The sequence below is a fragment of the Hyperolius riggenbachi genome, chromosome 2, assembly GCF_040937935.1.
Source record: "Hyperolius riggenbachi isolate aHypRig1 chromosome 2, aHypRig1.pri, whole genome shotgun sequence".
NCBI classification, from domain to species: Eukaryota; Metazoa; Chordata; class Amphibia; order Anura; family Hyperoliidae; genus Hyperolius; species Hyperolius riggenbachi.
The window spans coordinates 563885199-563899122 of NC_090647.1; the positions used below are offsets into that span (position 1 = coordinate 563885199).

A 13924-nucleotide genomic window follows, 5' to 3' on the forward strand; every position below is an offset into this window, starting at 1 on the left:
ATTGGAGAGAAGGGACAGGGGCAGGGTCCGGAGCTATGCAGGAGGAGGGGGAGCAGCTGAGACTGACACTACAGATGTAAACACAGCCTCACAGCACGGCTGTGATTTATGAGGGATTGCAGAGTGCAGGGGGACCTTAGGGGGGTTTGGGATAGCAACAGAGGCTGGGCTGTATAGGCAGATCCAGCCTCTGTATGCAGATAACATTCTTTAAACACACCTCGGGTTCTCTTTAAACATAGATTTAAACATAAAATAAAACTGTGGGATATCTTAAAAAGTCCTTTTTAGAAGAAGGAAGATAGATACAATCGTTTGTTTCATTTGTTTATTTTTCGCCTCGGGTGTCCTTTAAATTAGATGTTCCTTGAATGTCTCATGTTTGATGACATCACGCGTGTCGGGTCTCCTTATTTGCAGATATCAGCTCCAGCCTGGCTCCTCCCTCTCTGGATCAGAACCTGACGGTGAAGGAGCGTCTCTGGTACCTGCAGTCCACCCTGCAGCAGAAAGAAGCCCGCAGCACTATTGTCATGTATAACTTTATCGAGCAGTACAAAGCGCTGGTCCTGGGCTGCCGAGCCTCCGTCACGGGACACTTCCAGGACCCAAAGGTGCTTCCTTTCTTTATGCTGTGTTACTGCTGACAGTACATGATCAGACCGCGTATTTATTTTACAAGCAGATCTCTCATCCAGGTCGCAGCCATGGCACTCCGTTTGAAAAGCACACTGGGTTCTGTAATACGAGAGCCCAGCACTGCTGCATGTCTGGAGGCCCTGTACAGACACTGAGAGCTATGATCGCCCCAAACGTTAGACAATCACTGAGCTTCAGGGCCCATTCACACTTGTGCGCTTTACAAGCAATTTCATCAACGCTGAAAATCGCTAGCGTTTTGAAAAACGCTTGTACAATGAAAATTATATGGAAGTGTTCTCATCGAAGCCATTTGCTGAAACGCAAACGCATTGCCTGCAGCATTTTCTGAGCGATTAGCGTTTCAATGTTAAGTAAAGGAACGCTGGTAAATCGCTCTGGAATTGCTGGCCTGTTCACAATCAACAGAGTTTTTCCAGCGGTTTTACCCATCAAACCTTGCAGCTTACCCACAACACACCTCTCTTTCCTGTGCAGATGTCATTTCCTGTTTTTGGAAGACGGACACAGCTTATTGAACTAGAAATCGCAAAACACTAATCGCTGAAAAAAACGTTTTCTGTACAGTGAAAAATCGATGGAGAATCTCTAGGAGAAAACGCTGGAAAACTCCAGAAAATCACTTAACGATTGCGTTTAGCGATTTCTAGTGTGAATGGGCCCTAACTGTGCGGAGGGGAGGAGATTTGCCCGAGTGATGAGGATTGTGGCTTATCGGAGGCATCATGCAGTGTCGGGCCCCGGGCCCCCGCGCCTCTTCCCACGCCCTCGGAGGCCGCAGCTCTGCGTTTCAAGCAGCAGGAGTCTCTGCAGGACTAATCTGAGGCTTATTCCGCCGTGGGCTCGCGGATGATCCGGGTTATTGGATTATCTCATCAAAGGCTGTACAGACCGGCTGCATGTAATTAGCTGCTGTGTGTTTTCCCCTCTAGAGACCAGCCGATAAATGCCTGCTCATCCCAAACACAGCGATACGCCTGGGCTGGGGGAATTGTGATCAGTGAGCGGCCGGCGCTTCTCACAGTCTGGCTGGATCGGCGGTAAGGGGGGGCTGCAAACTGACACGACTGATAAAGTCAGTATTACACTCGGCATCCTTTTCCTGAGGGAAGCTTCAGATACAGCCAGAGCTCTGCCTGCTTCTCTCTGATGTATGTGAACCATGGCGAGACCTGCAGCTGCTAACGGGTGATCATTGGCTAGTGGAGGACAGGAAAAGGCGGGCAGAATGACAGCCACTTCATGTACCCCCAACTGTTGGGCTCCCTGTAAGTACACGAGGGAAAAGAGGGCATTACTGAGGTACACCGAGAGACCCGCGGCTGCCAATGGGGTGATCATTGGCTAGTGGAGGACAGGAAAAGGCGGGCAGAATGGCAGCCACTTCCTGTACCCCAAACTGTTGGGCATCCTGTAAGTACACGAGAGAAAAGGGACCATAACTGAGGTACATTGTGGTAGCGTACTTAAAGGGAACCTGAAGTGAGAGGGATATGGAGGCTGCCATATTTATTTCCTTTTAAACAATACCAGTTGCCTGGCAGCCCTACTGATCTATTTGTCTGCAGTAGTGTCTGAATCACACCAGAAACAAGCATGCAGCTAATCTTGTCAGATCTGACAATAATGTCAGAAACTTTTGATCTGCTGCATGCTTGTTCAGTGTCTAGGGCTAATAGTATTAGAGGCAGAGGATTGGCAGGATAGCCAGGCAACTGGTATTGCTTAAAAGAAATGTCAGAGCTGGAAAATAAAAAGACATCTCCTTACCTGGGGCTTCCTCCAGCCCCTGGCAGCCGACCTGTCCCTCTCCGCAGCTCTGGTGTCTTGGTGTCTTCTCTATTTGTGATGGCGACCTCGCCAGGTCGGGATCTTCTGCACCTGTGCCGCTGTCAATCACATCCACGTGGTCTGGAGTGTACTGCGCAGTGCCATGGAGGAAGCCCCGGGTAAGTAGATGTCTTTTTTTTCCGGCCCGAACATTTCTTTTTAAAGGAAATAAATATGGCAGCCTCCATATCCCTCTCACTTCAGTTGTCCTTTAAGCAGTGAGAGCACAATATTCCATACGACACGCAGCACCCTTACTATGTGACCACAGACACATGTCAATAGATCAAGGAAGAGCGGGAAAAGCATTGTTAGACACAGACTGCGGAAGTGGGAGATAACTTGCCTTAGTCGCCGCCTCTGACCGCCAGCACCCCACCTCCCCTCTACATCCTCCCAATACTTCCTCCTTCACAGCCAGATGCAGGAAGTATCGGGAGGAAGTAGAGGGGCACTGAGAGCTGCAGCCAAGGTAAGTTGACCCCCACTGCTGCGGCCTGCGTCAAATAATAACGCTCAGCTTGTTTCCCCTGTGAAACTGAATTTCACTTCCGCCGCTCATTCTTAGGATATGTGTGTTATTATGAGATGCAAATAATTCTGACTTGCATCCATATTTAATGCATTTGTATGCAACCTACACTATCTGCCTTTTTGATGGGCCCAGTTCCAATCTGAGTTTAGTCTGCTTTAAATGAAATTACTATGATAACAGTAGCTCTACCTGTGAAATGCTCTGCATGGTAATGACATCTGTCATCCTGTAGGTGGCGTGCTGGTTGCTGGATCCGGGCTCCAAGGAAAGGACAATCCACAACATGGTCACCAACTTTCTGCCACATGAGCTCCCCCTGCTGGAGGGAGTGGGAACTGGCCAGGGTGTGCAGAGCCTGGGACTCAGCACTAGCTGTGACCAGTCGGGGCGCTATAGAGCAGCCATAGAGGCCGTTCTGGTCTTCGGCATCATGAGCAGACTGAACGGGTTACTGGAGAAGGAGAAGCTGCAAGGTAATGACCCCGATGCTATGTGTGAATGTTGCAGCCTGCAGCTCTGGAGTCTGGTGCAGGAAGTGCCTTGTGTCTGGGCTCCTGACAGATGGAATGTAATGTGGGCCCTAGGGAAAAGTAGTAGATGTGGGGCCCCCTTGTGGTCATTTTGGTTAGCGGAAGTGGAAAGAGGTCAGAGTAGGTGGCGGGTGGGCCCCTTGACACCCACTAGGCCCCAAGTAGCTGCCTAGGTTGCATGGTGGATGATCCTGATCTGGCTCCTGGCATGATGCTTTAACAATAAAAAGCTGACCTAAAGTGTAAAAAAAAAATGAAAAAACTAAGAATCGCAGCAGCAATCAGAGACCACCAAAAGACTGCTCTACTAGTGGGAAGAAAAGGAGGTAAGATTTGTTTGGGTGCTAAGTTGTATGACCGAGCAATAAACTGTTAAAGCTGTGCAGTGAAGAATTGTGAAAAATGGCCTGGTCACTGGGGGAGTGTAAGCCTGTGGTCCTCAAGAGGTTAAACACAATCAAGAGAGCAGTACAGGTTTGCTTATCTCTGGTCATTGGCAAATGTAATGATTGCCAGCTGAAGCTCCCTGTGCCTGTGTCTTCACTCTGCCCTTCCTTTTCTGCTGAAGTGGCTCAGCTGTTGCCAGGGTGATGTGTCTATTCAGTAGGACAGAACGTGGCAAAGTGAAGCCACATTCCTCAGAGAGCTTCAGTCAGCAATGATCACATTTGCCGATGACCAGATGTAAGCTAACTTGTACTATCATCTGCAGTGAAAATACACACAGGGGATGCTTTCAAATGTTCTTTTATGTAAGTAGAGTAGTTACTGAAATGTTAGTTTTTGGTGTATAATCCCACTGTACAGTGAAGGAGAACAGATGGCTGTTGGTGAAAGTTGCAGGTTATCAGAGAAGTATTTGTGTTGTTTGAGCTGTTAATCCTCATTCTCTGCCCCCCAGATGTCTTCTTCAAGGTGGAGATGCCCACCCAGTACTGTCTGGCACTGCTGGAGCTGAACGGCATCGGGTTCAGCTCGGAGGAGTGTGAGACGCAGAAACACATCATGCAGGCCAAGCTGAGCGAGATCGAGGCCCAGGTGTACCAGCTGGCCGGCCACAGCTTCTCCCTGACCAGCCCCGATGACGTGGCCCAGGTACCCAGTGCTGCGCCTAGTGCTTGTCCTACCCCAGCTTCTCCCTGACCAACCCACCCCACGTGGCCCAGGTACCACGCGCTGCGCCTGCTGCCCATCCTACCCCTGCCTCTCTCTGACCAGCCCCGACGACGTGGCCCAGGTACCCAGCGCTGCGCCTAGTGCCTGTCCTACCTCTGCTTCTCTCTGACCAGCCCAGACCACATGGCCCAGGTACCACGCGCTGCGCCTGCTGCCCATCCTACCCCTGCCTCTCTCTGACCAGCCCCGACGACGTGGCCCAGGTACCCAGCGCTGCGCCTGCTGCACTGCCCATCCTACTCCTGCTTCTCCCAGGGTTTTGGAACATTGCCCATTTCCTGGTGAATGGATGAGTTATTCACCCGTTCAATCACCAGTCCCATCTTAGGGGTCAATTAACTAGTTATATGCACTACATGTTAAGTGTCTCTTTTGAATAAATATATAACCAGTAAGGAGCACTTACCTGTGTGGTGTATTGCTGATCGGGCTTTGGCAGTCCACTGATGTTGTATGAAGGTGATTTCAGCCTCCGTCCAGCAGGTGGCGCCTCCCTTTTCCAGCTCTAGTGATTGTACAGATCTTACATCTTCACGTGTGTGTCCAGGTCCTGTTCATCGAGCTGAAACTCCCTCCCAACGGAGACATGAAGGGCGGCAAGAAGACCCTCGGCTACACCCGGCGGACGGCTGTGACCGGAAACCGAGTCCGGCTCAGCAAACAGTTCAGCACTACAAAGGTAGGTGTGTGTGTGTGTGTGTGTGTGTGTGTGTGTGTGTGTGTGTGTGTGTACAGTGTATATATAATGTGTGTGTATGTACACTGTGTGTGTGTGTGTGTGTGTACAGTGTATATATAATGTGTGTGTATGTACACTGTGTGTGTGTGTGTGTGTGTACAGTGTATATATAATGTGTGTGTATGTACACTGTGTGTGTGTGTGTGTGTGTGTGTATACAGTGTATATATAATGTGTTTATGTATACACTGTGTGTGTATAATGTGTGTGTACACTGTGTGTGTGTATATACAGTGTGTGTGTGTGTGTGTGTACAGTGTGTGTGTGTGTGTGTGTGTGTACAGTGTGTATATAATGTGTTTGTGTATGTACAGTGTGTGTATGTGTGTGTACAGTGTGTATATAATGTTTGTGTATGTACAGTGTGTGTATAATGTGTGTGTATATAATGTGTTTATGTATACACTGTGTGTGTATAATGTGTGTGTACACTGTGTGTGTGTATATACAGTGTGCGTGTGTGTACACTGTGTGTGTGTATATACAGTGTGCGTGTGTGTGTACACTGTGTGTGTGTATATACAGTGTGTGTGTGTGTGTGTGTGTGTACAGTGTGTATACACTGTGTGTGTGTGTGTGTATATACAGTGTGTGTGTGTACAGTGTGTATATAATGTGTTTGTGTATGTACAATGTGTGTATAATGTGTGTGTATACAGTGTGTGTGTGTGTGTACAGTGTGTATATAATGTGTTTGTGTATGTACAGTGTGTGTATGTGTGTGTACAGTGTGTATATAATGTGTTTGTGTATGTACAGTGTGTGTATAGTGTGTATATAATGTGTTTGTGTGTACACTGTGTGTGTGTATATACAGTGTGTGTGTGTGTGTGTACAGTGTGTATATACTGTGTTTGTGTGTACACTGTGTGTGTATATATACAGTGTGTGTGTGTGTGTGTACAGTGTGTATATAATGTGTTTGTGTATGTACAGTGTGTATAATGTGTGTGTACAGTGTGTATATAATGTGTTTGTGTGTACAGTGTGTATATAATGTGTTTGTGTGTACACTGTGTGTGTATATATACAGTGTGTGTGTGTGTACAGTGTGTATATAATGTGTTTGTGTATGTACAGTGTGTATAATGTGTGTGTACAGTGTGTATATAATGTGTTTGTGTGTACAGTGTGTATATAATGTGTTTGTGTGTACACTGTGTGTGTATATATACAGTGTGTGTGTGTGTACAGTGTGTATATAATGTGTTTGTGTATGTACAGTGTGTATAATGTGTGTGTACAGTGTGTATATAATGTGTTTGTGTATGTACAGTGTGTATAATGTGTGTGTACAGTGTGTATATAATGTGTTTGTGTGTACACTGTGTGTGTGTATACACAATATCCATAAGTACAGTGTGTAATATGTATGTATTCACTGGTAATGTGTACAGCCTGTACAGTGCATCCTCATACTGAGGTCCCCCTACAATCAGATTTGCCACACTAAATAAATTAAGTTTCGGAAAGCTAAAGCCACATACACCTTGGGGGATCTCTGTTGCCTCAGCCTCTAGGCTAGCTGTGCCTCTGTTGCTATGGGGGGGGGAGGGGGGTGTTTGAGAAAACGAGCTAGCATTGTGCGCAAGAGATGACTTCTGCAGATGGGGAGAACAATGCGATTGGGCGGTTCTTGGGTGTTGGTATCGCTATATTTCTGGCATGAACAATCGCCAGCAGACATTGGGTGACAGCTGTACACACGCTAGGCTGCACTCACAGTACTCGGCTGAGACGGTCTTTATTGTCCGCCACAGCGAGTTTGCATCTGATTGTGTAACTTTGCGTTGCTCCCAGGCTTTTCCCTGGTTACTTGGGCTTGCTGTAGAAGGTCATTAGATGACAAAAGACAATGGCATTCTGATTGTCTTTTGTCATGTGGTGGGTGGTTTAATCATTATAATTCCTAGTTTTGTATAATACTTCTCCTGTCGGACTCAAAGCACTTATGAGGCAGCCACAAGGGTGAGCTTGGTAGGCGGTAGCAGTATTGGGGAGCCTTGCCAAAGAACAGGCTTAGGGCCTTTTTCCACTAGCCTGCGATTTGCGATTTGATTCTGATCGCAAATCGCAAGGTACATTAAACTAATGGAAACTGCAGCAGCATTTTCCATTAGTGCGATCCGATTGCGATGCGATTTTGGTCAAAGCGCAATCGTCGTCCTGCCGCGTTTTGTATGCGATTGAGCTTTACTATAATGAGTATAGTAGCTCAATCGCAATCGTAATCGCATGGTGGAAATTAAAACGCGATCGCGATCGGAATCGCAATCGCATTTCATAGTGGAAAAGAGCCCTTACTGAACAGGAAGAGCCAAGATTTGATCCCTTGTCTCCTGTGTCAGAGGCAGAGCCCTTCACCAGTACACTATCCAGCCACTTTCCTCTGATTTTGCCGTATCCGACACTCAGATTTTGTGTAAAGGATTTATGTGATGCCTTGTTACTGTGGTTGTGGCTTAGGTTGGCTGGTGTGGGAGCGGTGTTGGGCCCCACAGGACTGGTAAGCATGTGGTCTTCCTCTATTCTATTATCTGTTTCCCGCTCTTGTCTTTCACATCCTCTGGTTGTCCCTCCCCTCCTCCCCATATAAGTGGACGCACCATAACTCCTCACCGTGGCTCATGTGGTTCCTGTCTCCTCAGGATGTTCTGGAGAAGTTGAAGCCTCTCCACCCTCTTCCCGGCCTCATCCTGGAGTGGAAGAGGATCACCAACGCTATGACCAAAGTGGTCTACCCGCTGCAGAGAGAGAAGACCCTCAGCCAGGCGCTGGGCATGGAGCGGATCTATCCCATCTCCCAGACTCACACCGCCACAGGTCAGCTTCTGTGACAGTGACCGAGCATTATGGGTGTCAGCTTCTGTGACAGTGACCTGACCGAGCATTATGGGTGTCAGCTTCTGTGACAGTGACCGAGCATTATGGGTGTCAGCCTCTGTGACAGTGACCGATCATTATGGGTGTCGGCTTCTGTGACAGTGACCGAGCATTATGGGTGTCATCTTCTGTGACAGTGACCGAGCATTATGGGTGTCATCTTCTGTGACAGAGACCGAGCATTATGGGTGTCAGCTTCTGTGACAGTGACCGAGCATTATGGGTGTCGGCTTATGTGACAGTGACCGAGCATTATGGGTGTCAGCCTCTGTGACAGAGACCGAGCATTATGGGTGTCAGCCTCTGTGACAGTGACCGAGCATTATGGGTGTCGGCTTCTGTGACAGTGACCGAGCGTTATGGGTGTCGACTTCTGTGACAGTGACCGAGCATTATGGGTGTCAGCCTCTGTGACAGTGACCGATCATTATGGGTGTCGGCTTCTGTGACAGTGACCGAGCATTATGGGTGTCATCTTCTGTGACAGTGACGAGCATTATGGGTGTCATCTTCTGTGACAGTGACCGAGCATTATGGGTGTCAGCCTCTGTGACAGAGACCGAGCATTATGGGTGTCAGCCTCTGTGACAGTGACCGAGCATTATGGGTGTCAGCCTCTGTGACAGTGACCGAGCATTATGGGTGTCATCTTCTGTGACAGTGACCGAGCATTATGGGTGTCATCTTCTGTGACAGTGACCGAGCATTATGGGTGTCGGCTTCTGTGACAGTGACCGAGCATTATGGGTGTCAGCCTCTGTGACAGAGACTGAGCATTATGGGTGTCAGCCTCTGTGACAGTGACCGAGCATTATGGGTGTCAGCTTCTGTGACAGTGACCGAGCATTATGGGTGTCGGCTTATGTGACAGTGACCGAGCATTATGGGTGTCAACCTCTGTGACAGAGACCGAGCATTATGGGTGTCAGCCTCTGTGACAGAGACCGAGCATTATGGGTGTCAGCCTCTGTGACAGTGACCGAGCATTATGGGTGTCAGCCTCTGTGACAGTGACCGAGCATTATGGGTGTCATCTTCTGTGACAGTGACCGAGCATTATGGGTGTCATCTTCTGTGACAGTGACCGAGCATTATGGGTGTCTGCTTCTGTGACAGTGACCGAGCATTATGGGTGTCAGCTTCTGTGACAGAGACCGAGCATTATGGGTGTCAGCTTCTGTGACAGTGACCTGACCGAGCATTATGGGTGTCTGCTTCTGTGACAGTGACCGAGCATTATGGGTGTCAGCTTCTGTGACAGAGACCGAGCATTATGGGTGTCTGCTTCTGTGACAGTGACCGAGCATTATGGGTGTCAGCTTCTGTGACAGTGACCGAGCATTATGGGTGTCAGCTTCTGTGACAGAGACCGAGCATTATGGGTGTCTGCTTCTGTGACAGTGACCGAGCATTATGGGTGTCAGCTTCTGTGACAGTGACCGAGCATTATGGGTGTCGCCTTCTGTGACAGTGACCGAGCATTATGGGTGTCAGCTTCTGTGACAGTGACTGAGCATTATGGGTGTCCACTTATCTGTCCGGTATCTCAGAGTGCTAAAATATATTAACTTTTCACCTTTTTTATCTATCCCCTGCGTTTAGAAGCCTAGTTCTCTGCCAGGAAAGTGTTTTATGGCTATAATGCCTTATCAGTGAGGAATCGCTATAGTCCGGCCAGGTCCATCAGTTGCATAGCTATATATTAACTCTCTCAGGTGAAGGAAGAAGAAAAGGAACACCACCTATTTGTGTGCTTGGCACTGTACATACTGAACATATGTCTGTCTCATTGTGTCACATGTCACTGAAGCTTCCCTTTAAGTCTATAAGCTGTGAAACGAGACAGTTCTTTGCCTCAGTCTTGTGTTACTACTAAAAGTTAAACGATAAGTGAAGCAACAGTCTCCCCCACAAACGCTGTTTCTCCTCCGTCTCTTTCAGGCCGAGTCAGCTTCACCGAACCGAATATCCAGAATGTGCCCAAAGACTTTGAGATTGAAATGCCGCGGCTGGTTGGGGAGAGCCCCCCGTCTCAGGACTCTGGGGGTCCGGCCACATCAAAGCAGCGGTGAGAGGGAATACTACTGATACTGCGATTACCCCGAGGTGTACGGGAATCCTGTATAAATAGCGGCCGGAGTGGGGGGGGGGCGCAGATCTCGGACGCCATTAATGGGGAGGGGGGACCCTTACACTGGAGGGCACTGATATTGAAGGAATGTACGGAACAGGCAGATGATTAAAGAGGTGCTAATAATTCCGATTTACTGGCATTTTGCTGATGATAATGATTGATTACTTGGTTTTGACAAAGCATTGTTGTAAGTTGTAGTGAAGTGATCTGGCAGCAGACTCTGATCACCAGATCATCAGCACCTCTGACTCCCCTGACTCTCTGGTGCTCAGTGCAGGTCGGGGGCAGACTCCTCTGACCCTGGGCACAGCCCCGCCCCTTCCTGCTGTCCACATACCAGTTACAGCCATGTGATTGGCTGCTGAGGGCCTTTCGTTGGTTTGTAGATCATAGGCTAGACACAACCCTGCCCCTTCCTGCTGTCCTCACACCAGTCAGAGCCCTGTGATTGGCAGATGAGGGCCTTTTGCTGATTTGTAGATCACAGGCTAGGCACAGCCCCACCCCTTCCTGCTGTCCACACACCAGTCAGAGCCCTGTGATTGGCAGATGAGGGCCTTTCGTTGGTTTGTAGATCACAGGCTAGACCCAGCCCCACCCCTTCCTGCTGTCCACACACCAGTCAGAGCCCTGTGATTGGCTGCCGAGGGCCTTTTGTTGGTTTGTAGATCACAGGCTAGACCCAGCCCCACCCCTTCCTGCTGTCCACACACCAGTCAGAGCCCTGTGATTGGCTGCCGAGGGCCTTTCGTTGGTTTGTAGATCACAGGCTAGACCCAGCCCCACCCCTTCCTACTGTCCACACACCAGACAGAGCCCTGTGATTGGCTGCCGAGGGCCTTTCACTTCAGATTATATTTCCGATTTACGATCGTGAAAATGATCAGATTTGGGGAACAAAATATGCAGCCTCCTGATTGCCAGCGAGCGATCCCAAGCTCAAAATCTATCCATTCCACTTTCGGAAATGCTATAAAATATCGATCAAAATACCCGTGTGTTTGTGCTTTTCATAATTCTGTATCGATATCCAGTCAGAAAAAGGATTGGTAATCTGATCGGAATTTGACAAAAAAAATCACTTCTACAAGCGATTGATGTCATATCTGAATATTGATCTGATCATTGGCTGGAATAGGATCCGGAGGAGATATTGGAAGGTGTGTAGCAGCCTTCAGCAGTCAGGAGTGGGTTTGGTGTGATTGATGTCAGTGTATGATTGCACACAGCTCACGTTCTGCCTCCACATATCGTACATCCTGCGTGACTGTCTTTTGTTAAAAACAAATCGACGCTGTTAGAAAATAGATCTTTTTTACAAGTGATGTTATTGGCTGACATCTTCCGTCCGTGAAGGGTCACATTGGTAGTATTGTCTCACTCACAACAGGATCAAACCCATAGTCTGCGACAGCTGAAAAGGGGGATGACGCCCTCTATGCAGTATTCAACAAGGAAGAAAGCTGGCACATCCAAAATCAATCTTTATTGGTTACATGTAAAATTATGGCTATCGTTTCGGAGCCGAGTAGGGCCCCTTTATCAAGGCAATTTTTGCTCTGAGGCAAAGATCTGTCTGCTACTGTGCAAAAGATTCTGCATAGGAAGTTGGGAGTCTGATGCCTCCAGCTGCTGATCCCAGACAAGACACATCGCTGTCAGCGAGTGTTAGAGGAGCCAGACTCCCACTTCCTTTGCAGGAACCTTTACACAGCAGCAGACAGATCTTTGCCTCTGAGGAAATATTGCCTTGATAAAGGGGTCCTACGCGGCTCCGAAACGTTGGCCATAATTTTACATGGAACCAATAAAGATCAACTTTGGACGTGCCAGCTTTCTTCCTTGATGAATACCGTCCGTGAAGGGATCTGGCATTATCGGGGGTCAGAGCTGTGACGCTTCTGTGACATCATTGATTAATGTAATGTTTTCTCTTTTTTTCTTTAGTAAGAAGAAACTCTTGACTACTAAACTAGCCGTAGATCAGATCCCGTCAGAGAAAGGGGCGTCGTTCTTCGTCAGCATGAGACACGCCTTTGTTCCTTTCCCAGGTAACGCCCCTCCCCTAATTTTCATTTTAGTGTCACCAGTCTTGCAGCAGATGTGCAGAGCTGGGAGGTCAGGAGAGCAGAGATCTCTCCACTGAGGACCCTGAGAGGTGTAAGAATACAGCAGAGAGTGAAGGAGCTCTTGGTAATAGGCACAGCAGGTGTGCAGAGCTGGGAGGTCAGGAGAGCAGAGATCTCTCCACTGAGGACCCTGAGAGGTGTAAGAATACAGCAGAGAGTGAAGGAGCTCTTGGTAATAGGCACAGCAGATGTGCAGAGCTGGGAGGTCAGGAGAGCAGAGATCTCTCCACTGAGGACCCTGAGAGGTGTAAGAATACAGCAGAGAGTGAAGGAGCTCTTGGTAATAGGCACAGCAGGTGTGCAGAGCTGGGAGCTCAGGAGAGCAGAGATCTCTCCACTGAGGACCCTGAGAGGTGTAAGAATACAGCAGAGAGTGAAGGAGCTCTTGGTAATAGGCACAGCAGGTGTGCAGAGCTGGGAGGTCAGGAGAGCAGAGATCTCTCCACTGAGGACCCTGAGAGGTGTAAGAATACAGCAGAGAGTGAAGGAGCTCTTGGTAATAGGTGCAGCAGGTGTGCAGAGCTGGGAACTTCGGTTACCTGTTGTTTTTTAAAAAATCTGTACTTTCTGACCATTTAGGCTGAGCGTTTGTTTGAATCATGCCTGTAGCCAGCATTCATGAAATGGAGTCTCCTGATACTTATTCTGAGTGTCTCTAAGTGGATATGGCGGCAACCATGCTTATTTGTTACCAATACAGATTGCCTGGCTGTCCTGATGATCCTCTACCTCTGGGACCCTCAGCCATAGATCTTGGAACCAGCATGCAGATCATATACTCTGGCTGACTGAAGTCTGGCTACTGAGATCAGCAGGGCTGCCAGGCAACTGACATAAATATGGCAGTCTCCATACCCCTCTCACTATGGGGCCCCCATTACTTATCCAGCTTACGCCTAACACTGATCTGTCCTCTGTGGGTTGAGCCCCCTCCGGATCTGTCCTCTGTGGATGGAGCTCCCTTCTGGATCTGTCCTCTGTGGGTGGAGCCCACTCTGGATTTGTCCAGTGGGCGGAGCCCCTCCGTATCTGTCCTCTGTGGGTTGAGCCCCCTTCTGGATCTGTCCTCTGTGCGTGGATTCCCCTCCGGATCTGTCCTCTGTGGGTTGAGCCCCCTTCTGGATCTGTCCTCTGTGGGTGGAGCCCCCTCCGGATCTGTCCTCTGTGGGTGGAGCCCCCTCCAGATCTGTCCTCCTCCCCCCCACCCCACCCGATGTGTGACTGATCTGTGTATCTAACAGGAGAGCTCTAGCTGTATGATCTCCTGGCCTGCTCTGTGTATAAAATCAACAGCCACAAAGATGTGTG

At 48.7% G+C, this 13924-nt stretch overlaps 1 protein-coding gene across 1 annotated transcript in view; it reads left to right on the forward strand.

The window, feature by feature from the left end:
* Positions 1-13924, forward strand: part of POLQ (DNA polymerase theta) — an 88139-nt gene that overhangs the window by 60359 nt on the left and 13856 nt on the right. The window contains exons 19-25 of the mRNA XM_068270941.1: positions 421-614; positions 3258-3498; positions 4457-4650; positions 5279-5410; positions 8119-8293; positions 10295-10421; positions 12435-12538. Coding sequence (XP_068127042.1) covers positions 421-614; positions 3258-3498; positions 4457-4650; positions 5279-5410; positions 8119-8293; positions 10295-10421; positions 12435-12538 — 1167 coding nt within the window. The remainder of the gene's footprint in view (positions 1-420; positions 615-3257; positions 3499-4456; positions 4651-5278; positions 5411-8118; positions 8294-10294; positions 10422-12434; positions 12539-13924) is intronic.